We start from the raw sequence: 26,131 nt of genomic DNA, 5'->3' as shown, positions 1-26,131 counted from the left end.
TTACACTCATGTGGAAGTTTCCATCTATTTTTTTTTTAAATTATTCAAGTCGATGGTGAAAAGCCACATACCAGAATATCAAATAATGAAAATCTATTTAGACACATGGTTTTGTTTTAGGAGGGGGTTTGGAGTAGATGCACAAAGAACTGTATAACTGTTGGTTCCACCAATTCGCAACTTGTAAGGACTTGCCTCTCCTCTCTCCTCCAGAAAGCAGAACTCTTGAAATAAGCATTATTTCAAAAGGAAACTTTTATTGAGGGAAAGTGATAGCAAGGACAGCAAGACAGGATCTGAGTTTCCCAGCTAAAGACCATTAGATTAAACATTGAAAAAGGCCCTCCTGTATGTCGAGTCAATCCACAAAGGCAAAGTTGTTTTAAGAACTCGAGCCAAGAAAGGTGATAAGTCATTCTCAGGCACTGCTCTGGCCGCTTCTTCAGAGCTGAGACAAAACAGATGGCCCCAGGCAGTTCCCTTCCCCTCCCTTTCCCAAGCAGGTACATCAAAGTGACAGGAAAGCCAGAGAAAGGAAAGGGGCTGTAAATGGAACATGCATCCCTCCCCGCCAGAATGGCAGGTGTCCTGATAGGGACACAACCCAGCCATCACAGGAAAATAATCAAATGATGATAATGACAATCATGATTACTACTCATAGAGTGAACATCAACGGAGTTTAGATTGGGTATATTCTAAGTGAAGACTTCTGAATCCTGGAGGTACAGTGGGGTGGGGGTGGGATGTTTTCAGTCAGCAGTGTCACATCGAATAAATTAACACTTCCAAATATTGCTTCGTATTTTAAAATTGTACAAGATCTCAACCTGCATATTTTCTAAAACTTTTTCACATATGTGGTCCTGGTATTTTTGTTAATAGTGAAGCCAAGCTTTTCATCTAAATAACAATACACTTTTTTTAAAAAAAAAATTCTCATGGTGTTGATTTGGATCAGTTCGAACAATTTTGCTAAAGGCTCTAATGAGATTATATGTTCAACATTTATTTAGTGTGGTTTAATCCCTGCTTAACTGAGTGTTGATTGCTGCTGACCTGCTACCACTGACTAGTATAAGAACAGCGTATCACCATAGCACATAAATCAACTAAGGCCCTCCAAAACACCTTAAGTAAAGTGGAGAAGCAGAATGACCGAGAGCCTGAAGAGCAGAGAGATTTGAAAGGGGCAGCTGGAAGGTGAGACACAGGTAAGACAGGGAAGAGGAGGTGCATGATTTATGATTCAGTGGCTTCCCTGAACTCCCCCCTGTGAGTCTCCTAGACTCCCCCTGGACTTCTCTGGATTTCAGTGAACTGCCTTCTGTGTGTTATGATCACTTGGAGCTGAGTTTATTTCAATGGTGTTGGGTAACAGGTCACAGGAGACAAGGGGTGTACTTATGGTGTACAAGAGTTCAGTATTTAATTTTGTGTTCTGCCCCTTGCACTCAACCTCATTTACTTGGTCAGAGGGAGGGGTTCTCCTCTCAGAAATGTTCCCAGTTGTTACTGAGCATGGCACTAGCCTAGACCTCAGATCCAGGGAGGAGGTGTTACTGTTGTTATCAAACAATCTCCCATCTGTGAGACTCTTTTTCTTAGGTTGTGCTCAAGGGATTAGGTGGGATTCCTGCTGCTGTACCAACAGCTTATATACCTTGGCTCCTTACCCTCACTGGAGGGCTGGTGGTGGAGCTCCCCAGGCTCACTTGCAAGAAAAGGAAGTGAATTTTGGAGTCTGGCTGCATCCCCCTAGCGGTGATCCTAGCACCGGCGCAGCCTCGTGAGACAGCCTGTCTCCTTACTGTGATGCTGCCCACCGTCTAGCCCTGTGCAAAGGCAGCCAAGCTCACCACTTCTTATGAAAAGGTCTTGACTTTCCCGGGCACTCTGTAAGCTGAAGCCGGGTGGCGGAGGGGGGATCATAAAGGGAGAGGCTGTGGTGAAATATGTGTGTTTTGCTCTGTGTGTATGTTTGAGGTCGACAAGGAGGGAGACGACTTGCCCAAACTTTTCCTGCCTCCCTTCGCAGCGAAGCTGCTTGGAAGGCAGCTTCAGCAACCTGTCCTTTTAAGGTACTTTGATGCTGCCCATTATCCAACCCTGTGCAAATGCAGCCAAACCCGCCGCTGGCAAAGGAAAAGGACTCAATTCTCCCGGTTGCTCCGTAAGCTGAAGCTGGGTGGCGGAGGGGAGTGGGAGGGGGATCATAAAGGGGCAGGCTGCAGTGCAGCAAGCAGCTTCACTGCAAAGGGAATTAGAAAAGTTCGGCAAAGTTGTCTCTTCCTTCACGTCCTCAAACATACACACAGAGAAAACATGCCCACATCTCACTGAAGCTGCTCGGAAGACAGCCACCGCAGCCTGTCCCTTTATGATCTCCCCCCTCCGCCACCCAGCTTCAGCTTATGGAGCGACGGGAGAGGCGAGCCCTTTTCCTTTGCCAGTGGCGGGCTTGGCTGCCTTTGCACAGGGCTGGACAGTGGGCACATCAAAGTACCTTAAAGGACAAGTCCCTGCCCAAGACCCACATGTCCATCACATGTTCCAATCATCCACCATCCAAATTGGAGATACCTCCAAGTCATCCAACTCCAGGTGCCAGGGCAAGGCGTCCTTGACTCTCTGAGAAAGGAATGTAATTTTGACTACATATCATCCATACTCTATGCAATCCCCCCTCCCATTTTCCCATAGTAGAAAATATGGCAGGCCTGAAGGCCCAAATGTAAAAGATGACTTCCAGGTCTGACACCAGTTGACACCTCAAAAGAGAAACGAAACAGTCATCTACAAAATACAGGGTAAGGACTGTAATAGTCATTATGTAGAATAGACAGTAGAAGACCAGCACACCACATCCATGAACACCAACTAGCAGTGTGAAGTACATAGACTCTGTAATATCCATTGCAGTCTTTGTTGTATAGGACAATTATTCCTGTTGCTGTTTTGTGTAGCTTAAAACCACATTTTATTATACATGACACATACTTTTGCCATTTTTCTTGCTCTTGTATCTTGCTTTACCCTTTCAAAAATGAAGAAGAGTTCAATCTGATGAGCCTTTTAAGTGGGATATTTGTGCCAAGCTTATGATCCTTAATACATAATAATTCCTATCAACAGGAGATTAGGTAATAAATTCATATTTATCACTATCTTCCCCTAGGCAGAGCTTCTGTTTAAAGCTCTGAAAACTTGAATAAACTTTCAATGGTGTCATGATTTTTCATATCAGGTATTGAGAGCTAAATAGCAAATCTAAGTTATAAATTTGATGTTTTGCTGGTAGATTGTGGTCACCTCTTAGATTTGAAGATCTGAGATTAGCTAGGCTGACATGCTTCTCTCTGTGTGTCTGCCTGCCTGCCTGTCTGCTTGCTTGCCTGTTTCTCTGTCTGACTACCTGTCTGTTTTTCTATATCCTCAATTCAATAACAGTGAAAATTCTTGAGGCAAAGGCTGGGCCATTTGGTATGTAAAAAGCCTCAATACTTTTTATAGCTAAAAATGAACTTTGTGTTTGGAAGAAAAATCAAACTATCTTGAATTAGGAATCAGAAAGTCGGAACTGAAGATACCTCAAGCAATAGCCAGCAATTCCAATAGTTCGTTGGATGTCAAAGAAAGATCAAGAGGCATTGTTGATTATAGATAATTTAGGCTGCCCACACAGCACTGCACACCGACCCTTCTTTAATTTTGCCCTGTTAGGATTAGTGTTATTCAGTTACAATTTTTCTCATCAGTTCTACTATGATTACTCTGTTTTAAATAAAAGGTTGTTTAGGTTTTCACACCACTGGAAGTCCTTCGGGAGATAGGGCGGTATATAAATATGATTAATAAATAAATAAATAAATAAATAAATTAGCTCCTAATGTCACCAGTATGCCCAGCTAACATTTCCTCACACACTGCAAAAAACATACTGATAGGAGAGAGAGAGAGGGAGGGAGGGAGGGCAAGACAGAGAGCACACCATACATTCATATAAATAAACTCTCATAGACTTCCTTCCCTGCTACGTCTGGTAGAAGAGCCCTTCATTCATCTACCACCAATTCCTCCTTTGGCTCACTGGCACAGGAAGAATCAGTCAATTTATAATGATAACAAAGAAATGGAGCTGTTGTGTATGATCCCATTGGTGGGCAATTCCAGCAGGAAATTCCAGCGGGAAAACATTTGAATTCTATTGGTGACCAACTGATCCAGGTGTGTATATAAGGAGAGCATCCTGCCTGCATCTTTTGCTGAAGTCTCATTCTTAATGAAAAGAGCTGTTGTCACGAATCCAGTCTCGAACTCCTTACTCGACTAACCAAACACTGGCGATGAGGATGGGAACTGGATAAGTTAGTTCAGCAGGGAATCCTCATCCCCATTGACCATGCTAAATGGGAAACCCCCATAGTAACGCCTATCAAGGCTGATGGGTCTGTTCGCATCTGCGCAGACTATAAGGCAACACTAAATAAAGCCCTACAAAAAGAGTGCCTATCCAGTGCCGGTCGTGCAACACTTATTGCACTCGTTGGGCTCGGGGAAAGTTTTTGCAAAACTTGACCTAGCTCAGGCTTACCAGCAGTTGCCCGTTGACAATGCCACAGCAGAAGCACAAACAATAGTGACCTATAGAGGAGCATTCAAATGCACCCGCCACAATTTGGGGTCAGTGTGGCACCAGGACTTTTCCAAAACCTGATGGAGAGACTGTTACAAGGGATCCCTGGGGTGGTGCCTTATTTCGATGATGTCCTAATTTCTGCTGACGATCAGCACCAGCTAATGATTAGACTAAGAGAAGTCTTGACGGTATTCAGAAACGCAGGACTTCTATTGAAACGAGAGAAATGCCAAATAGGGGTGCCCTCAGTTGAATTCCTGGGATACAAAATCGACCAGATGGGCATCCACCCCATCGAGTCGAAAATTAAAGCAATTAAGGAGGCACCCACCCCCAAGGATAAGACAGAACTGCAAGCCTTCCTTGGCCTCCTGAATTTTTACGCTGTATTTTTAAAACAAAAAGGCACAGTGGCAGAGCCCCTTCACAGACTCTTGACAAACAAAAGACCATGGTTCTGGGGAAAGGAGGAAGCAAAGGCATTTTCTAAAGTTAAGGAACTCCTGACGGAGGACAGTCTCCTAATCCAATACAATCACACTCTGCCGTTAGTTTTAGTCTGCGATGCATCCCCGTTTGGAGTGGGGGCTGTACTGAGCCATCAGTTGCCGAATGGGTCCGAGGCACCAATTGCATATTTCTCCCGAACTCTGTCCAGCACAGAAAGGAATTATAGCCAACTGGACAAGGAAGCCCTGGCTGCAGTCTCTGGGGTTAAGATGTTTCATGAATACCTTTTTGGGAGACAATTCGAACTTGTTACCGACCATCGCCCCCTTCTAGGACTACTGGCCGGGGACCAACCCACTCCCATTGCATTATCCCCTAGGCTGACAAGATGGGCATTGTTTTTGGCAGCCTACAACTACAAACTGGTCCACCGTCCTGGCAAGGACTTAACACATGCTGACGCCCTAAGCAGATGCCCACTACCAGGGCTAGTAGAGGACCCAACCCCAGGGACACCAGCTCTGGTCATTGACTTTATGACAATGGGCCCATTGACCTCAACAGGCCCGTTGACCTCAACAGGCCCATTGACCTCAACAGGCCCATTGACCTCAATGGTCCTTGCAAAAGCTTCACGGCGCGACATGCAAATAAGAACAGTCATGGGTGGGTACAGAGAGGGTGGCCCACTAGTAGATTGGCAGATGAATTCAAGGATTTTGGAAATAAGAAAAATGAGCTAGCCACACAAGGGGGTTGTTTATTGTGGGGAGACAGGGCTGTGGTGCCAAGAGCACTACAGGGTTCTAGAGATGTTGCATGAGAGTCATCCTGGCATAGTGCGGATGAAAGGCCTCGCCAGGAGTTACGTTTGGTGGCCACAACTTGACAAGGACATAGAAAAATGGATTGCACAGTGCTCCCTGTGCCAGGAATTCAGACCTGCCCCCCCCATCCGCCCCAGTCAGGGAATGGGAACGACCATGAAATCCCTGGTCCCGAATCCACATTGACTTTGCTGGCCCTTTTCATGGCCAAACATTTTTGATAATTGTTGATGCATATTCGAAGTGGTTAGAGGTATTCCTAACGAAATCTACAACATTGGAAGCCATCATCCGAATTCTTCGGAGACTATTCTCAACACATGGGCTTCCCGACACTCTAGTATCTGACAATGGGCCCCAATTTACAGCCCTACAATTCGAAAGTTATTTGGCGGGTTTGGGAATCCGACACGCGCTATCGGCTCCTCACAAACCATCGACCAATGGTTTGGCTGGAAGATTTGTGAGATCCACAAAGGAAGCACTAGCACATTTGGGGCCAGGGGACTGGCAAGAGCGCATTGACATATTCTTGACTTCACAGCATGTCACACCTTGCCCGGCCACAGGCCTAAGCCTGGCCGAACTCCTCATGGGGAGCAAACTTCGGTGTACGCTTGACCGTCTAAACCCAAACTACTCCCCAGATAATTACCAAGGGGGAGGAGAGGGAACTAGAGAATTCGAAATAGGGAACTCAGTATTCGCAAGGAATTACTCGGAGGGCCCGGCATGGCTAGCCGGTTACATAGTAGAAAGAACAGGTCCCAAATCTTATAAAGTAGACTTGGGGAATGGAAAACTGGAACGGAGACATATCGATCAACTCCGTAAACGAACAGAAAACAACTCCGGCCCTAACTATCATCCAATTCTTCCAACAGCTGACTCAAACCTAAGAGGACTGGATGACTCACCTGACCCTATCACCAACCCAACAGCGATTATTCCACCAGGGTTTGAAGAAACAACCACAAATAATCCACAAAATAGGGACCCATTGGAAAAGCTGGGAGGCACGGGAAACACCTCCGAACCAATGGAAGAGCTGGGAAGCGAGGAGGGCACCTCCAACCAGCATGTTTCTCCCACCAAACCTGAACTGCGCAGGTCAAGTAGAAACAGGGAACGCCCGAATTATCTACGTGACTATTATGAATATTATTACAATTGCTAAATTTGCAAACCTGGGTGAAGTGAAATTCAGGGGTGGGGAGTGTTGTGTATGATTCCATTGGTGGGCAATTCCAGCGGGAAATTCCAGTGGGAAAACATTTGAATTCTATTGGTGACCAACTGATCCAGGTGTGTATATAAGGAGAGCATCCTGCCTGCATCTTTTGCTGAAGTCTCACTCTTAATAAAAAGAGCTGTTGTCACGAATCCAGTCTCAAACTCCTTACTCGACTAACCAAACAGGAGCCATATTGCTTCTTCCTTCTTTCTTCCTCCCTTCTGTGGATACCTGTAGGGCACTTGCCCCAGATAAGTTATTCCAAAAACATACTCAAACTCAACGCACAAATGAGGACAGCCCCAGTGTATCTCTCCCTCCTTTTTCCACCTTATTGGCAATCTTAACTGGACAACCCTCACTTTTGCTTCAAAGGCTGGCTAATTGTGCTTATGTAGATCTGGACTACTACAAAGAGGAAAGTCCACCACTGAGTCAGCTCCATATACAATGGCTGTTCTTGCACAAATATATGTTCCTTCCTTGATCCATTGCTATGTGACTCAGCTTGTGATGTTTCTTCTTTTTTTTAAAAGCCACATCTCTAGTGACCATGATCCCAATACGACTAGATTTAATTGCCAGTCCTTTGCTGCCTTGTGCTCTACTGATGCATTTTTAAATTGGGGAGCAACAAGGTGTCACATCCAAAACATGTAAATGAAATGGTAATAAGGGACCCAAAAGATAATTTCTTTCTATTTTAATGTTATTTCCTTTGGCTAAACTGTTATTATGTGGAATTTGATGGGGTTGCTATCTAACATTTGTACAGCTTTCAAAAGGGAAAAGATGTCCTGTGCTACTTTCCAGTCCTCTTTTACCCCTTATTTATTCTTGAACATGACAGGAATGCTATGCATGAAGATTATTCAGATGTATGAGAACGACTAACATGTCTTTCTGTATATTTAAAAGCATGATGAATGCCTGAAGTAAGCTCATTAATCTAACATGTGGGGTCAAAGAGGAGGGGATGATACACACTTGGTACTTCCAGTTAGATAGTTCACTTAGCCAGTTCTGGATAGACTATTTCTGGTCACAAAGAGATGGCGGATGAATTAAGAATTTAGTATCAGTATCTAGTACTTGCAAGTATTCCTGTTGCAGGTTGATGAATCAATATTTGGGGAAGTGTATGGGGGCCAGCCTTAGGGTTCATTCCCAATCTTTCTTAGTAAAATTCTCTAGCAGGAACTATGGAGAATAATACAACTCTGCAAAGAGATAATAATAATAATAATAACAGCAGCAACAACAACAACAACCCATGGCTGGGCCTGGACAACAACAACAACAACCCATGGCTGGGCCTGGATGGCTATCAGGTGCAGTCCCTATGGTTTGGAAATGCCAGTGTTCAGATTGGTAGTGGCTTAGTCACTGTGAACCAACTCAGGGACCTACTATCACCAATTATGAGAAGAAATCAACAAAATTCCATATTGGATTGGTCATTGCCCGGGTCAACAAGGACCATGTCAGATGCTATGGCTCCTGGACATCTGCCGAAAAATGGGCTAGAGGGCTCAGTCGCTACTGCTGGGGAATCAAGGCGTGCAACTGTAAAGCGACTGGGACAAGAGTGCAAAATTTGGACAACCGAAGAAAATCGAGAAATCATCGAATATTACTACCAAGCAAAACCAACAGCCAGGGAATTTCAAAAAAGAATGAGGCAACTGAGGAAGAAAAAGGATCCAGAAAGTGACATAACTGAACAAAGATTAATGGATCAAAGACGTTTCATCATCTGTTATAAATTTTTCATAGATGTGGAAATGCAACATCTAAAAACATTGGCTAGAAAGAAAACAGCAAGTAATGATGAACAGGCTGAAGAAACTGCTCCAACACCTGAACAAACTGACCAACCAGTGGAAGAAATCAACATACAGAAGATCTTCCTATGCAACAACTTGAAAGTGTAGAGCTAAGTGATCTAGCGAAAATGCTGAAAGAAAAGATTTGTCAGCTTTGGAAGCCATACTAGGCCGAAGGCTTCCACACGCTGCCACTTTTTCCGGTGTGGGAAAGTAGGAGAGGGGGGTGAGGGTACAAGGGGCTATTAGACATAACAACATTCTTCCTGCCGGTCAAGGTCAGGCTGGGCTCACATCTGGAGAAGGAGTGGCCAGAGTGATGCTTCGACATTGGACGGTTGAGGATTGGAGCATGTGACTGGCAGAGGGGTCATGAGGGTGGAGATCTTGGGGTGTGTATTACTGAGGGAGGAACCGGAGACCCCAGTTTCATTTTTCATCCAACTGTGTCAGTTTACCTATGCTAGTAAAAGAACTTTGAAAGATGTTGGCTTCAGAGTCTTTTCTGCAGGAGGGGTTTTCTGAAACGCTGACATTAAACCGAAATTTCTTTTTAGCATAGCGGCACTCCCCCACCTGTGGGGCCGTCAGGGGTATTGGGCCCCAGCATCCACCAAAACCCTTAGGTGGTGCAAAGACCCAGCGAAAATGGAAAGGAAAGAAAAGAAGAAGAAGTCCTGGAGGGGGCAGTGGGCCCAGAGGTTCAGGAATTTATTTATTTATTTATTTTTATTTTTATTGAAAAAGTTTTACAAGAACAATTAAATTTTTCCCCCTCCCCCCCTCCCTCCAAAACCCCCCTCCCCCCCGGACTTCCCGGAGCAAACACAAGGTATAGTTCCTTAAACAAAACAGTCATACATTAAATTTTTAAAATCTACCACAATTATAATCTTTCTCTCTCACATAACCTGACTTCTTCCATTAAAATCAAAAATAACATCCTTCATTCAAAAGCAATCCGAAATTTCTTAATCTGATATCTATTTTGAATATAATCAATCCAGTTCTTCCATTCATTTAAATATTTTTCTTGAGTACTGTCTTTCAAGAAGGCTGAGATTTTAGCCATCTCAGCCAAATTGGAAACTTTCAATATCCATTCTTCTATTGTGGGTAATTCTTTTTTCTTCCAATATTGTCCAATCAACAGTCTTGCTGCTGTTATTAAGTTCAAAATCAACTTAGTCTCAATCACTGTACAGTCCGTTGTTATTCCCAAAAGGAAAAATTGCGGTAGGAACTTTATCTTCTTCTTCAGAACATTCTGCATAATCCACCAGATTCTTATCCAGAAAGACTTAATTTTCTTACAAGTCCACCATACATGAAAATATGTAGCATCATCACAATTACATCTCCAACATTTCGCTTGCATATCTGGATACATACATGATAATTTCTTAGGATCTAAATGCCATCTATAAAACATCTTATAAAAATTTTCCCTTAAATTCTGCGCTTGCGTAAATTTAACATTTCTAACCCAAATTTTTCCCATGTTTCCAACATTATTGGTTCTTGAATATTCTGTGCCCATTTTATCATACAATCCTTTATTAAATCTCTTTCAGAATCTATTTCTATCAACACAGTATACAATCTCTTTATATGCCCCTGAGTTTGATTTCTAATTTGTTTAACCAAATTTTCTTCATTTTGAATGATACCAATTTTCTGATCTTCTTTCCATCTAGCCTTTAACTGTCCATATTGAAACCAAGTATAATTCCTCCCTTCTTCTTTTAATGTATCCAAAGATTTTAGTTGTAAATTTCCTCTCATTGTATAAAAGATCTTTATAAGTAATCATTTCTTGTTCCTGTTCTATATTTATATTCTCTACTGCGTGCGAGGACATACCCATATAGGAATTTTGTAATTTAACTTATAATAATATTTTTCCAGACACGCAGAAGAGAAATTCTCAACACATGATTCTTAAAAGCTTTATCTACTTTCTTATCATACAATAAATATGCATGCCAACCATATAATAAATCATAACCTTCTATATTCAAAATCCTTTCCTCCGTCAAATTAAACCAATCACTTATTACCGAAAGAACAACTGCTTCATAATACAGTTTTAAATTAGGCATTTTAATCCTCCTCTTTCCGTGTATCTTGCATTATTTTCATTTTGACTCTCGCTTTTTCCTTCCCATATAAATTTATTAATTCCAATCTGCCATTCATCCAAATTTTATCTTTCTTAATTATTGGTATCATCTGAAACAAGAACAAGAATTTAGGCAAAACATTCATTTTATAGCTGCTATTCTCCTAACAAAGATAATTGTAATTTTTCCAAGTATTCATTTCCTTCTGAATTTTTTTCCATAACACATCATAATTATTCTTATACAATTTTCCATTTGATGAAGTAAGAAAGACTCCTAAATATTTAACCTTTTTACAATTTCAAAATCCTGTTATTTCCTCTAGTTTTTCTTTCTGGTTCTTAATCATATTTTTGGTTAACACTTTTGTTTTATTTTGATTCACTTTAAACCCTGAGACCCTTCCATATTGATTAATTACTTCCAACAAATATACACTCGAATTTATAGGCTGAGTCAACATAACAACCAAATCATCTGCAAATGCTCTGACTTTATATTCATATCTTCTAATTCTAATACCCTCTATCTCCCTTAACTCTCTTATCTTATCCAATAAAGGTTCCAAAGATAAAATAAACAATAAAGGTGATAAAGGACACCCTGCCTTGTTCCTTTCGCAATTTTAAAACTATCTGTCAAACTACCATTAATTATTATCTGAGCTGTTTGCTCTCCATAAATTGCCCTAAGTATTCGTATAAAACCATTTCCAAATTGCATTTTGTCTGTTAATTTAAATAAAATTCCCAATGCAAACGATCAAAAGCTTTCTCTGCATCCAAGAATATAAACGCTGCGGAATCTGATTTTTCTTTTCCAAATATTCCAATAAATTCACTATCTGCCTAACGTTATTCCTCATTTGTCTCCCTTTTATAAAACCAGACTGGTCAGTGTGGATCCTTTGTTGTACAATTTCCATTAACCTATTTGCCATTATTTTTGCAAAATCTTATAATCATTATTCAAGAGTGAAATCGGTCTATAATTCCCAGGCTTAGTACAATCCTGATCCTCTTTTGGTATCAATGAAATAAAAGTAGTCCTCCATGATGGTGGTACTCCTCCTCCCATCAATATCTGATTAAATAACTCCATAAGTGGACCAACTATCTCATCCTGTAACTTTTTATAATATATTGCTGTAAGTCCATCTGTGCCCGGGATTTCCTATTTTTAATTGCTTTATTACCCAAATAATTTCCTCAAGTTATAGCCCGATTCAACTCTTCCCTTTGTTCATTAGTTAAACCTTTAACCTTATATTCTTTCAAATATTTATCAATATCCATATTCAATATTGTATCTCTGGCATATAAATTTGTATAATATTCCAAGAAAGCTTTTTTAATTTTATCCTGTTGAAATCGCACTTTACCCTTGTATTCAATTCCTTCAATAGTACGTGCTTTCTGTCTTTTCCTTAACATATAAGCCAACCACCTCCCTGATTTATTGGCATTACAAAAAGTATTATGTTTAGCATATTGTATATTGGTTGCCACCTGATCTGCCATTAACATATTAAATTGACTCTGTAATATCTTTATCGCCTCAGTAGTTTTTAAATCATGTGGATTATATACCAATAATTGTTGTTTCCTCTGAATTTCCTCTTCTACGCTGTTTTTGTAGTTTTCTCCTCTGTCTACTATTAATATATATCAAATTTCCTCTCATAAAGGCCTTGCTTGCGTCCCACACCATTTCTATCGAAGTTCCCTTACCCAAATTATAATCAAAAAATTCTTTCATTTGTTTTTTACATTGATTTACATTATCCTCATAGCTAAACAAATTTTCATTTATTCTCCATGATCTTCTTCCACCTTCATATTGCAACTCCATCCATACCGGACTATGATCAGTTAAACACCTTGGAAATATCTTTGTTTTCCTAACCCTAGAAAGCAAGTCATTGGTAATTAATATAAAATCAATACGTGAAAAAGATTGATGCCTATCTGAAAAATAAGTATAATCTCTATCATCAAAATTCTGCCTTCTCCATATATCTTTCAACTCAAAATCTTCCATCAAATCAAAAAAAGATTTAGGCAATTTTGCATGCATAGGAATTTTCTTAGAAAGAGTTCTTTTATCTTTTCTAATGTCCATTACACCATTCCAATCCCTAATATAATAAATGTTTTATAGTCCCAAAAGTCAATTTTTCATGTAACAGTTTATAAAATTTTTCTTGTTGTTGATTAGGTGCATATATGCCAATCACAAGTGTCTTTTTCCTTCTAAAATCAATTCAATAGCAATATATCTTCCTTGAATGTCCGTTTCAATTAATTTACTTGATATATTTTTCTTCAAATATATAACTATACCATTTTTCTTATTCGAGCAGAAGAAACAAAATGTTTACCTAATTTGAATTAATCAAATATTTCTGATCTGATAATTTTATATGTGTCTCTTGCAAACATATCACATCATTTTAAATTGTTTCAAATAATGGAATATTTTTCTTCTTTTCTGTGCTGAATTTAAACCATTAACATTCCATGTCAAAATTTATTTGCCATCACTGGCCTCTTGAAGCTTCTGAGCAATTAGCTGAAGACCCTCACTCTTGACTTGGCTCCTCCCACAGCTTCAGTAGTAGAATCCGTTCCTGTCTTTGAAGTCGTTCCTCCATCTCCTTACGCCTAATAGCTCCCTTGTCACTCTTTGTTCTTGAGATTGTTCTTGAGGTACTGATATCACAGGTGCAGTTTCAGCTTCCCACTCTGTTTCTCTTGAAGACTTTTATCCACTGTTTCTACATCCACTTTCAATACATTAAAAGAAAATCTTTGCTTTCAATTCAGTATCAATTCGATATCTCCTGCCTTGAAAAATACTGTTAAACCAATTGGAACCTCCCATCTATATTGAATCTGATGCTTCTTAAGCTCTTGTGTAAAAACCTAAAATCCTTCTATCCTTTAACATTTTAGCAGGGATCTCTTTCAAAACCAACACCTCCTGTTCTGCTATTTGCAATTTCTTTTGGTATGTAGCTTGCAAAATCTGATTTCTTATTGTAGAAGTTAAAAAATAAATTACAATATCTCTTGGGAGCTTTTTCTGCCTCGCTACCCAAGAATTAACCCTATATGCCTTATCAATTTGAAAATCAACTTCTCGAGGGTCCATGCCTAACATTTCAGCTAAGGCTTCTGATATAACCTTTTTAAGATCTTCTTCCTTCCGGTCTTGAAGACCCCTAATTCTCAAAGCCTTCTCCAACGCTCTATATTGCAATACCACCACATGATCCTCATTTTTATCCACTTTATTTTGGAGCTCTCCAACTTTATTATCCAAATACTGATTTGCTTGACTAATTACTTCCACTTTATCCTCCATTACTTCCAAATTTTTTGCCAAACCTTGAAAAACCATCAATAAATCTTCTCTAATTTTTTTATTAGTCTCTTTAATTTCTTCCCTAAGTTGATCCTTCACACCATGAATATTATTCATAATTTCTTTAAATCGCTCTTCAGAAACTCTGTTCTGTTCCTTTAATATATCTTCTAAATTAGTTTCAGACCCCCTTCTCGTCATGGGAGCTTTTGGTGGCTTAGAAGCCATTTTATTTTAAGTAAAGTCTCTAATTAGAATTATAAAATCTCAAAGTCTCAAAAAGTCTCCAATTAAAGTTGTAAAATAAAAACTTTCACCTTGCCTCCTATGGAAAGCTTCTATTCAGCTAAAATCCACAAAGACGAACTTCGCTTTCTCTCACAAGCAGCCTCCAATCCACTTCCTCTCAGACGCCATTTCTTCCTTCACTAAGTTCAAGTGAGAAAAAGTTTTCCCCTTTTTTTAAAAAGAAGTAGAAGTCAGCTCTCTTCTTGCTTCCCCAGTAATTGATCACTTGTATTTGTCCCGTCTGCTTTTAGTTATTCAAAACGGAATCAATTGAGCAGAAGTGGGCGTTTTCCTCTTGTCCTGCCTAAACAGGATCGAGCCGAGTCTGGAGTAAAGCTGGGTTATGCAGGCACCCCTCCGAGACTCTGCATAAGAAAGCAGAGCCCCTGGGGCAATCTTCTGCTATCCAGCCGCTCTTGCTAATCTCTTTCACCCAGAGAAAAGCTTTGAAGCTGGCTAACAGCCGTTCTCCCGCTTTCACCAGCTTTTACAGAATCTCAGTTCGGGACGCCATTTGAGACGTCCTCCGGGGAAAACGAAACCACTGGAAGCCCGTTCAGGAATTTATTGATACCAGATTCTCCCCGTCGGAAGAGGTGGTGTGGGGCCTCAAGGCTGCAGAAACTGCTTGAGAGCTAGGAGCACGGCCCAAGGGATCTGATTCCTGGAGAATTTGCCAGTCTAACCCGACTCCTGAAAGGAGACCAGAGGTGAGATCTCCGGAGAAGCATGGCATGCCCAGCTAGCTCAATCGGTAGAGCATCAGACTCTTAATCTCAGGGTCGTGGGTGACAGAAAACCACATCAAAGAAAACACAGAAAGAAAAAGACTGCCTGCCATTCACGAAGTACATAGGAAACAAGTGAAAGATCTACTAAATACCATGAACAACATTGTAACCTCCACTCCATCCAGCACACTACATGAAACAAATCAACTAATGTACAGCACAGCCACCATTATAACTGCACAAGTGAGTTATAAAATGTAAAAAAAGAAACCCACTAGAACACCAAAGTGGAAAATTCGACTTGAAAATAAAATTAAAAAAATACGAGATGTCAGCAATTTGAAATATTTGAAAGAAGGAAAGCTAAAGAATAAAAAGCTGAAAAATAGTCAAAAAATACAAGGAGGAAAAATACAATGGAGGAAAAAACAATAACAGAAATTATGGAAGAACTAAAGCAATGTGTAATAGCAATAGTAAAGAAAATTGAAAGATACGTAGGACGAATAAAACAATATCGTGAAAATGTCCAGTTCAGAAGAAATCAACACCTGTTCTTCTGGTCATTTGATGAAAGTCGAGACCATACAAATGTTCACCCATGTAAAGAAAAAACTTTGAACTTTTGGAAACAATAGTGAGAAAACCCAGTTGAACACGATAAAACTATCTCCTGGATCAAAGATACTAAAAAACAAGCAACACGAAACAAAATGGAGAATATTGTAATAACAACTGATGTGGTTGCACAACAAGTAAAGAAGATCAAGAACTGGAGCACACCTGGCCTGGATTAACTGGATGGATACTGGGTAAAACACCTAACCAGCCTCCATCAATATTTTTTGTAAAAAAGAATCCCAGAATTAGAAAGCAAATTCTGTTGATAAAGAAGCCTGATTAGGTCTGCCATTCTATTCCATGTTTGATCCCCTAGCTCCACCCACATTCCAAAGGAAACCCCATTTACAGTTGCCTGGTATAGAATCCTCTTCATCTTTGTGGAGGACATTTTGTTTACAGCCTTATAAACTTGTTCCTAGATTCTCAACAGTTGCTGGGGCCTTCCTCCTCTGAACTGAAATGTCAGAAAATGTATTTTGTGTTTTAAGGGATTCCCTTCTTTGCCAGAGAGTATGAATATTCATCTTCCTTGGCTGATGGTGACATTCTTGATGAATTTCCTGACTGATACTGCCTCTCAGAAACCTCCTTGGGGCTTTATTTATGCTTCTTATGAAATAACCATCCCAAAGTCATTAACGTTCAAATCTGGACAACAGAAATCCAGGAATATGATCTATTTGTTTCAAATTGAGAGGAGGAATCTTATAGTGCACCTTAGGCAGAAAAGAAGCTTAATCCCCAAGCATCTGCCCATCTTCACTTATAGTAAGGATGGGGATCTCCAGCTAGATTATCCTTTCTTCAGGAATGATTGTTACTACACTGGTATTGTAGAAGATGAGCCCTTCTCTCTGGCCATCATCAGCACTTGCTCTGGAGGACTCAGGGGCCTACTGCAATTTAAAAATAAGATTTATGAAATAGAGCCACTTCCAGAATCCGCTACATTTCAACATGTAGTCTTTCGATTAGAAGAAAAGATGGGAGTCATTCCAATGATGTGCGGTCTAACACAGGAAGAGCAAAGACATCAAGAAGCCATGATCCAAAATTCTGACAAAAAACCAGACAAAAATGTACCTAAAGCAAACTGGTGGTCACACGAGAGGTATGCAGAGATTGCTATTGTGATTGATCATGAACGGTTTTTGAAATTTGGCAGAAATGAAACACTTACCGCTATAAATGTTTTGGATATCTTCTACATTGCAAATATACTGTATGAGCCTCTTTCTGTTCATTTGTCTATTGCTGGACTAGAAATATGGTCAGAAAGAAATCTTATATCAATTCATGACAACATTTTTGCAACACTTGAAGAATTCACTAATTGGAGAAGAGACTCATTACTTGCTCATTTACCAAATGATGCTGGTCACTTATTTATATTTAAGAATTTCGGTCATACAATAGGATTAGCATACTTAGGAAAGATTTGTGATGATAACAGTGGATCGGCTGTTGAATCATATGTTACTTCTAGTTTGTACCATATTTCTAACACATTTATCCATGAACTAGGACATAATCTTGGCATGCAACATGATACAGAATACTGTGTGTGTGAGCGGGCAAAATGCATTATGGCCCCAGCACAAGTAATAACCGACATGTTTAGCAACTGCAGTTATATAGATTACTTCAGACAAAGAAATTTGAATTGTTTGTTAATTCCACCAGACCCTAATAAAATATTTAAATTCAAATTCTGCGGCAACAAAGTAGTAGATAATGGAGAGCAATGTGACTGTGGTACCAAAGCTGAATGCAAGTTGGATCCATGTTGTCAATCTAACTGTAAGTTACATTTAGGGGCCACTTGTGCTTTTGGACAGTGTTGTACCAAGTGTAAGTATGAAGTAACTGGAACAGTCTGCCGAAATAAGACAAGCAGTTGTGATCTCCCCGAGTACTGCAATGGAGTTTCTGAAAGGTGTCCCGAAGATGTTTATGTGCAAGATGGTGCCCCATGCAATGATGGTGCATACTGTTATAATGGGAATTGCAATACTCATGATAGACAATGCAAAGCAATCTTTGGCAGCAAAGCAACAGTTGCTTCAGAAGTTTGCTTTAGAGAAATGAATACTCAAGGTGATCGGTTTGGCAACTGCGGCCTTATACATGGAATTTATAACAAATGTATACCTAAGAATATTCTATGCGGTCGTATCCAGTGTGAAAATGTGGAAAGCTTGCCCTCTTTGGAGAATCACACCACCATAGTTCAAACTTCCAAGGGCAATAAACAATGCTGGGGAACTGATTACCACAGTGGGATGAAGATCATCGATATTGGAGCAGTGAGAGATGGCACTCCTTGTGGCAATGGCATGATGTGTATTAACAGGGAATGTGTTAATGTGTCCCTCTTGAGATATGATTGCGATGTCACAAAGTGCCATAATCATGGAATATGCAACAATTTCAAGCATTGTCACTGTGACCAAGGTTGGGCTCCCCCATACTGCCAAGAGGAAGGCAATGGTGGCAGTATTGACAGTGGCCCGCCACCTTTGCATGAACGCGAGAGACTCCATCCCAAAATGAAAATTATCTTAGCAATTGTATTTCCTCTTTGTGCACTTGTCCTTTCTGGTGCCTTTTTTAGGAAGCAAATTGTACATAGAACCCGGGAGTCTGAGGGAAGTTTTAGTCAGCAGGAATGAAAAGTGAAAAAAAGTTCATAGTAAGTCACGGAAATGAACCAGGGTTCATGAGTCAAATCTTTCCCAGGATAATATTGGATAATATTGAGCAAAAGAGACTGGTATCTTGTTCAGTAAGCATTGGCATCTGTAGGGATGCCAACAGAGGTCAGACTGATGTCACCAGCATGGTAAAGCCATGATTCAAACCTGGTCCTTTTCGATGTGAATTGTGAACTTGTGGGCGTGCCTCAAAGGGGCCTACCTTGTGGTGGCACATTGCAATGTTGCTTTTGTCATTCTGGGGAAAGCAGCAACTCCCTGTTTCTTGCCATTTAACCTGCCTGTAACTTTATTCTCCTTTCAGAGGCCCATTCTTTGTAGAATGTTATATCCCACAGCTTTTGTTCCCAGTTTGGATCTGACTCTCAAAAAAGGCTGTTAACAAAGCACTGGAGTGAAATGCATGTGACTTCAAAGGTAATGACTCCTGTATGCAGCTAATATGGACAAGGACATGTACCTATGAAGTCACATGGAAGAAGATGCTATGACCCTTTTCTTTGCTCCTCTGAACTGCTGGACTTTTATGTTTGAAAACTTCCTCTCTCTGTGTTCAGTCCAATGAGGTGAAGAAGTCCCAACGTTGATATGCAAAACTCTCATTGTTTTGTGATGTAACTGCTAGATAAACATGCAGGAAAGACCAGAGCTGGGGTGGGGAGACATGTTTCCTTACATTCAGCAGCCTTGTCTCTGATAGCACATGAATTTCTCTAGGCATACTTCCAAATTCTGTCTCAAGAAGTAAGGCACTATCTTCATGACTTAACATGAAAAGAATTAATAGCAAACACTGAGATCCATCATGAAATAATCCGTTTCAATTCATTTTTTGAGATTTTAGAAGAAGTCCTGTCAGATAGTTCCTTGTGTGTTGGTGACAGAAGACAGAAGGTGAGAATTGATGGGGGAACTGGGAATTGTAGGGAGAGGGGATGTAGATGCATTAGAATTACAGCTTCAGGAATCGCCAAATATCTGAATTCTAATGTCGGTATTTTTTCCCAATTTCTCCTACCATCTTCTCAGTCTCATTTTCATCCTGGAAGCGAGACACAAATGATCAGTCCTAGTGAAGAATTACTGTGTGTGACTTGGGCGGCCACATGTGTTTAATAAATTTAATAAATAAATAAATACAGCATCAGAGCATTTGAGAATTAACTTAGATATTTTGCAGAAGCAACATTCAAAGTACCACTTTAGGAAAGTTATTTTTCAGGGAATTCACTCAATTGTGGTTTTGATTACCTGTGTTTTAGCTTGTAGGTTTTGTTTCAAATTCACACAAATGATTAAAAGTCAGATGAAGTCCAGCAAAGAAATAGGAGCAAGAATTCTGATATTCTTAATGAATTAATTTAATCCTATTTTGAAGCAAATTGATTTGAAGTTACCATCTTCCAGATAAGGTAGATATCAGAATATAGTTAAAGGTAAGATTCTGCACTTCAAACATTAACATAAGATGCAACCCATACATTTAACCCAATGTCTCACATTTCTCTGAATGATGGAACATGACAGTATGTGCTATGTGTTCTCAGTGACCTAGGGAATAATAACATATCACTTTAGATCCCTCTAAACCAGTTTTAAACTAGACCAGTTTTTCCGGTACCTGTTGGTTTTCTGTTTTCATTTTAAAGATGCAGAAATTTTGAGGTATCTACTACTGAACCTTGTAATAGTGTAAATTACATATTTATAATTATCTATGAATTGTAATGCAAAACTTTCTCTTCAATAAATATTTCTTGTTGCCTTCTGGTACAAGTCTGTTCTATGTTTTAATGTCTGGTTTATCTCCCTTGACACATTGCCAAAGACCTAATTGGCAATTAGCTTTGCAAGGCCACACGGAGCAGAAGCAAAAAGGAGTTTCAGAATTTAAATCGACCAGAACAAACCAAGTTGCTTCCTGCAAAAGCCCATGTGCCTTTACTCCTCCTTTATATCTTATGGGAGGGGCCAGTCATCACCAAGCCCTACTCTTGAGTCATCCGTTTGTTTTAACTGTTCTTGCCTTCTGGCCGCTCTGCACATGCACACACTGGGAACAGGCTCACACTATTCTTCTGCCTCGCTGATGTCCGATTCTGGAGGCTCTGAAGTCACCACATAATTCCCAGATGGTCCTGGCTCCATCTCTGCCTCCGATGCAGAGCCCTTGTCCGAGTCTTCCCCAGACTCCAGGACTGGCCCATGTTCCTCCCCAGCCTCTTCACTGTCTGACTCTGCTGCCAGCTCTGCAGGCCAGCAGCAGACCACAACACTTTCTGTGTTTCTTTCTTAAAAATAATTAGTTTGCACAGATTAAGGATTTTTTTTTCTGTTTCTGCTGTATTTCTTTATACTTGATACTTTTGTTTTTGTTGCATTAGAACAGAATTTGAACTGAAGTAAATGTTAATCCATTAATCCATCTATTCATTCAGTTGTCTGCAGAAACAGTTCAGCCTTAGAATTCTGTTATCTCAGTCCTGCTGGAGAAGTCCAGAAAAGAAAAAAACCCATACAAATAACAACATAAATAAACAAGCACTAAAGTAATGGTTTTGGGAATCTTGCGTTATCCAATTTTTGTTATATAGTCCAGGGGTCTCCAATTTTGGTCCCTTTAAGACTTGTGGACTTCAACTCCCAGAGTCCCTCAGCCAGCAAAGCTGAGTCCCTCAAAGCAAAGCAAAGCTGGCTGAGGAACTCTGGGAGTTGAAGTCCACAAGTCTTAAAGGGACCAAGGTTGGAGACCCCTGACATAGCCTGTATATTATTTAGAGCAGTGTTTTCCAACCTCTTTCTTCATTACTCATTACCCACTTATCAGAAAGTCTTCCTGAACTTTGAGGTCTAGTTGTAAGTCCTTTTCTTCAGCACTGTTTTAAACTTCAAATACTTGTTGAATGAATGGTCATAAATCTTTGTGTCAAATCGCCATTAGTAATTTCATTGATTTTCATTGTAATGAAATACTTTGAGAGATTTTCAAATGTATTTTAATATATATATGGCAACCTTTTAAGTCAACTTAAATATCCCCATTGTGATCAGTAATGAATTCCAGGTGTTGTTACTGGAAGAAAAAACACTTTTACCCAATTTGGGGTAATTTATTCAGGTTTGAGGAGCACTGACTTTGAGCATTTGTTTAATGTATTATTTATTACATTTTTGTTTCTCTTTTAATTGATTTCAATTGTGCCAACTGAATCTTTTTACTATGCAACAGGGACATGTTTTGAGTGGGAAATGGATAAGAAATGCCTGTATGAAGGTATATTAGTCATATGTTACTTTAGAATTGCTAGTTATTCAAAATTTATTAGCTGTCCATCTATATTGTGTTTTTTTCTTCTCTACTACATTTCCTTTTCTCTTTTAAATGTGTACTTACTGTATATCAGAATTATTTTTCCTTTTTCTTCCTTTAAATAATAATATAAATAATTAACATGTTAGGGAAGTGCCCAAAGTCTCCAACTCAGAAATGGTACCAATATCACAGTAATTATGAACCTTGGTCCCTTTTACAGTATTTTTGTAAAGAAATGAACATCTGGAAGAATTACAGCATAAAGGGGTCACACAAAGGTGAGAAGGTGAGGAGATGACAAGCTGAGAAATATAATGGATTTTTGAAAGATTTTGAAAGTGAGAACAAAAAAAAAACCCTCTCACAAATTGAAAATGAAGAAAAGCAGAACTACTATATAAAACAGAAGAGTATAAATAACATTATGATCACTGGATACGTTCAGCCACAAATAACTCTTTCCCCCTGATCATATCGTATAAAAATAAAGATTATAAGAAAATTGATGTTTTTCCCTCATTGACTAATTCCAAATTAAATACTTGGAAATAAGTATGTCTCAAAACAGAATGAAAAAGTGCCAGCTTCATGCTAGGTGATAATTATATTCATGTTTGTATGATATGAAGTACCTTGAAGATCTTTTAGAAACACTATTTAGAAAAAATAACTTCTAAATAATTTCTACATTATTGTAACTGTGCTTGATATTGCTTCTGAAATGTATTGATTTGATCTGTATATTTTCTGTTCTTTTACCCAAAAATTTTAGTAACAGCAATTACTAACATTTTTCCAGAAAGCTTCCTCAAAATCTCTCTGCAAGAGCTATTATCACCTTAGTGGATAATTTTCCAGCTTCATGTCTTCTGCTCATAAACTTCAGTCTGCTATCTATTTCTTCCCATCTTCATTTACCATTTTCATTTACAAAAATGTCATTCACGGCATCATTTGCAATCAGTAAATGATTCTTCTCAGTGAAGCCATGTGGTAATGGCACTGATGAACCAGTCTTCTTCAGTATAGTGAAATTTTCAATACCTGTAAGAAATGATGGTTTCCTGAATCCCACAGTTTAAGGGCTTCAGTTCACACAGAAGCCTTCACACATTCCTCTCTATTGCCAAAGTTTACATGGGAAGTAGAATAATACAAAGACAAAATTACTAGCCGAGAAAAGGCACGTTAAATCCAGCCATTGCTATTCTTGTTCCTAGTATAAACATAGTTAAGCATTCCAAATATTGTATTCTGGGTTGGCTTCACCCCATGGCAGGGATACATTGATTGTATCTCACAAATAAGCAAACAAATAACATTTTTCCTAAAAGGGTTTTTAAAATGCTCTTGATGTTTTACTACAACATTTAACACTCTACTTCTAAACTTATGGCTGCTACCATCATTGGTTTTTGGATCAGGGCTGACTTGATGTTTAAGCTCTTTTACATTAGCTGATAACTCAGGTAAAAAACCCAACTGTCTTTATTCTAACTGAAAAAGCATACATTGAAAGGTAATAAATATCGAAAGAAGCTCCATTACGCAAGCCTCATTTTCTTGTAAGACTTGCAAAACCTGCTTAGAAAGGTGGCTTACCTTGATATAACCATTATAAAAAGTTATCCACAATGGTCCATATAGATAACCCTTACTATAGTAGAGATACTTAGACACTAAATCCTTCCTTTGTGAGAGATGCACTATATAGCAGTGATCACCAACCTTTCGGACTTCAGGGACCACTAAATTCATAATTTTAAATCCCATGGACCACTAATATGATCTGCCTAATGACTGGCTTGGTGGGCGTGGCTAGGTGGTCATGTGACTGGGTGGGTGTGGCCAACCCAGTGTCACTCACATCAAGAGGTGTCTCTCCAGCCTCTACTCACCCCTCCCTCCCAGCCACTCCTCGCCTCCTCAGGGATCCAACAGGAAGCAATTGCTGGAGCTAAGCAGCCACCACGAGAAAGAGTTGGCAAAACAGCTCAGTTCAAATTGGATCTCACCAAGAAGGAGACTCAGCAGAAGCACCTCACTGAGAGCATAGGATTTCCAAGCAGAGGGAAGACCTGCAGGAGGGCAAGGCCAGGTACCGGCACCTGGAGGCTCAGTGGGCTGAGATGGTCAGCCAGTTCCAGGCCATGATGCAATCCCACTGGAACAAGGCTCTCCGGCTCTTTGACTCCAGCATCACTTTCCTCCAGCCTTTGCCCAAAGCCCTGCACCAGGAGGTTGAAGCAGACCCCAAGTCAGAATTTCTGTCCCCCTCCGACCCACACAAAAAGACCCCAAAGGGGGATATTCTCTGCAACAACATGTTCATTGCACATATCCAGCCAGGGACTATAGTTTGAGGACCCCTGATTTAGTGCAATATAAAAAATGCAAATAATTTTTCTGTGGAACACCAACATTTTCTCACGGACCACCAGTGGTCCATGGACCACCAGTTGGTGACTGCTGCTATACAGGATTCCTCTCCTCCAAATCTGCAGGAGACAGGAAGCATGGCATACGATCTTCTTTGGAATGGTAACTTCATAAGAGAGGTATGTGCGTCCTCTCTGGAAAAAAGAAACTTTGATTTCTGAGAGTTGCCTCAGAATAATATTATATGTAACCATTTGGCAAATGCAGCTTTATCATGATTGTCTGGAGTGGGGGAGGGGGGAGGAAATCACAAAATATGTCAAAATGCTAACTCTGTGACTTATATACTTTCGTCTAACATTCAGATAAAATGCAAAAGCAAGTAACCACAGCTACAAATGCACTTAAACCTATGCTACAATATAAGACTAAGCAGATGGTGTGTTATCAAATTCACGATCATAATATGCCATTTTGGAAGAAGATACAAAGTAATTCGAACACTATAATTAAAATATAGTTGCGTAGAAGAGGCACTAATTAATAACTACCACATTAGAAGGCAGCCAATATGTGATAGCGATAACTACCCGCCCCCAGCAAAACTGACTGGACTAGCCGCGTCTGCAAGGAGAGATAGATAGAATTCTTTATTGGCCAAGTGTGATTGAACACACAAGGAATTTGTCTTTGGTGCATATGCTCTCAGTGTACATAAAAGAAAAGATACATTCGTCAATAATTTTAAGGTACAACACTTAATGATAGTCATAGGGTACAAATAAGCAATCAGGAAACAATCAATACCAATATAAATCTTAAGGATACAAGCAACAGAGTTACAGTCATACAGTCATAAGTGGAAGGAGATGGGTGATGGGAATGATGAGAAGATTAATAGTAGTGCAGATTTAGTAAATAGTTTGACAGTGTTGATGGAATTATTTGTTTAGCAGAGTGATGGCGTTCGGGAAGAAACTGTTATTGTGTCTAGTTGTTCTGGTATGCAGTGCTCTGTAGCATTGTTTTGAGGGTAGGAGTTGAAACAGTTTATGTCCAGGATGTCAGGGGTCTGTAAATGTTTTCACAGCCCTCTTTTTGACTCATGCAGTATACAGGTCCTCAATGGAAGGCAGGCTGGTAGCAATTGTTTTTTCTGCAGTTCTAATTATCCTCTGAAGTATGTGTGTGTCTTGTTGGGTTGCAGAACAAAACCAGACAGTTATAAAGGTGCAGATGACAGACTCAGTAATTCCTCTGTTGAACTGTATCAGCAGCTCCTTGGGCAGTTTGAACTTACTGAGTTGGCGCAGAAAGAAAAATTCTTTGTTGTGCTTTTTTGATGACGTTTTTGATGTTAGCTGTCTGTTAGCTAAAAAGACAAGATAACGCTCGTCAAGAATCACGAGGCACAACACCCAGTGACAGCCACACGGTACAATAAGCAATCAAATCATACTAGGAAACAACCAATATCAGTATAAATCGCAAGGATACAAACAACAAAGTTACAGCCATGCAGTCATAAGCGGGAGGGGATCGAGGACAGGAGGACCGGAGGAGAGGACCACAAGCCCCAGAATTCTTAGCGGCCGCCCTCGTTCTTCCGGTTGCGAA

General features: G+C 39.8%; 1 protein-coding gene across 1 annotated transcript; it reads left to right on the top strand.

Moving 5' to 3' along the window:
- Positions 1 to 16,644: 16,644 nt before the first annotated feature.
- Positions 16,645 to 18,780, top strand: LOC131187591 (disintegrin and metalloproteinase domain-containing protein 20-like). Its single transcript, XM_058162021.1, has one exon. The coding sequence runs from the start codon at positions 16,645 to 16,647 to the stop codon at positions 18,778 to 18,780; it is 2,136 nt and encodes a 711-aa protein (XP_058018004.1).
- The last annotated feature ends 7,351 nt before the right edge of the window (positions 18,781 to 26,131 follow it).

The sequence above is a fragment of the Ahaetulla prasina genome, chromosome 1 (assembly GCF_028640845.1).
Source record: "Ahaetulla prasina isolate Xishuangbanna chromosome 1, ASM2864084v1, whole genome shotgun sequence".
Classification (NCBI taxonomy): domain Eukaryota; kingdom Metazoa; phylum Chordata; class Lepidosauria; order Squamata; family Colubridae; genus Ahaetulla; species Ahaetulla prasina.
The sequence above is the reverse complement of the archived record's forward strand: the minus strand, read 5'-3'. Positions and strand labels throughout refer to the sequence as shown.

Bases quoted from the DNA above. Each gene is read 5' to 3' on its own strand.
- LOC131187591 (XM_058162021.1), top strand. From the start codon at position 16,645: ATGGTGACATTCTTGATGAATTTCCTGACTGATACTGCCTCTCAGAAA.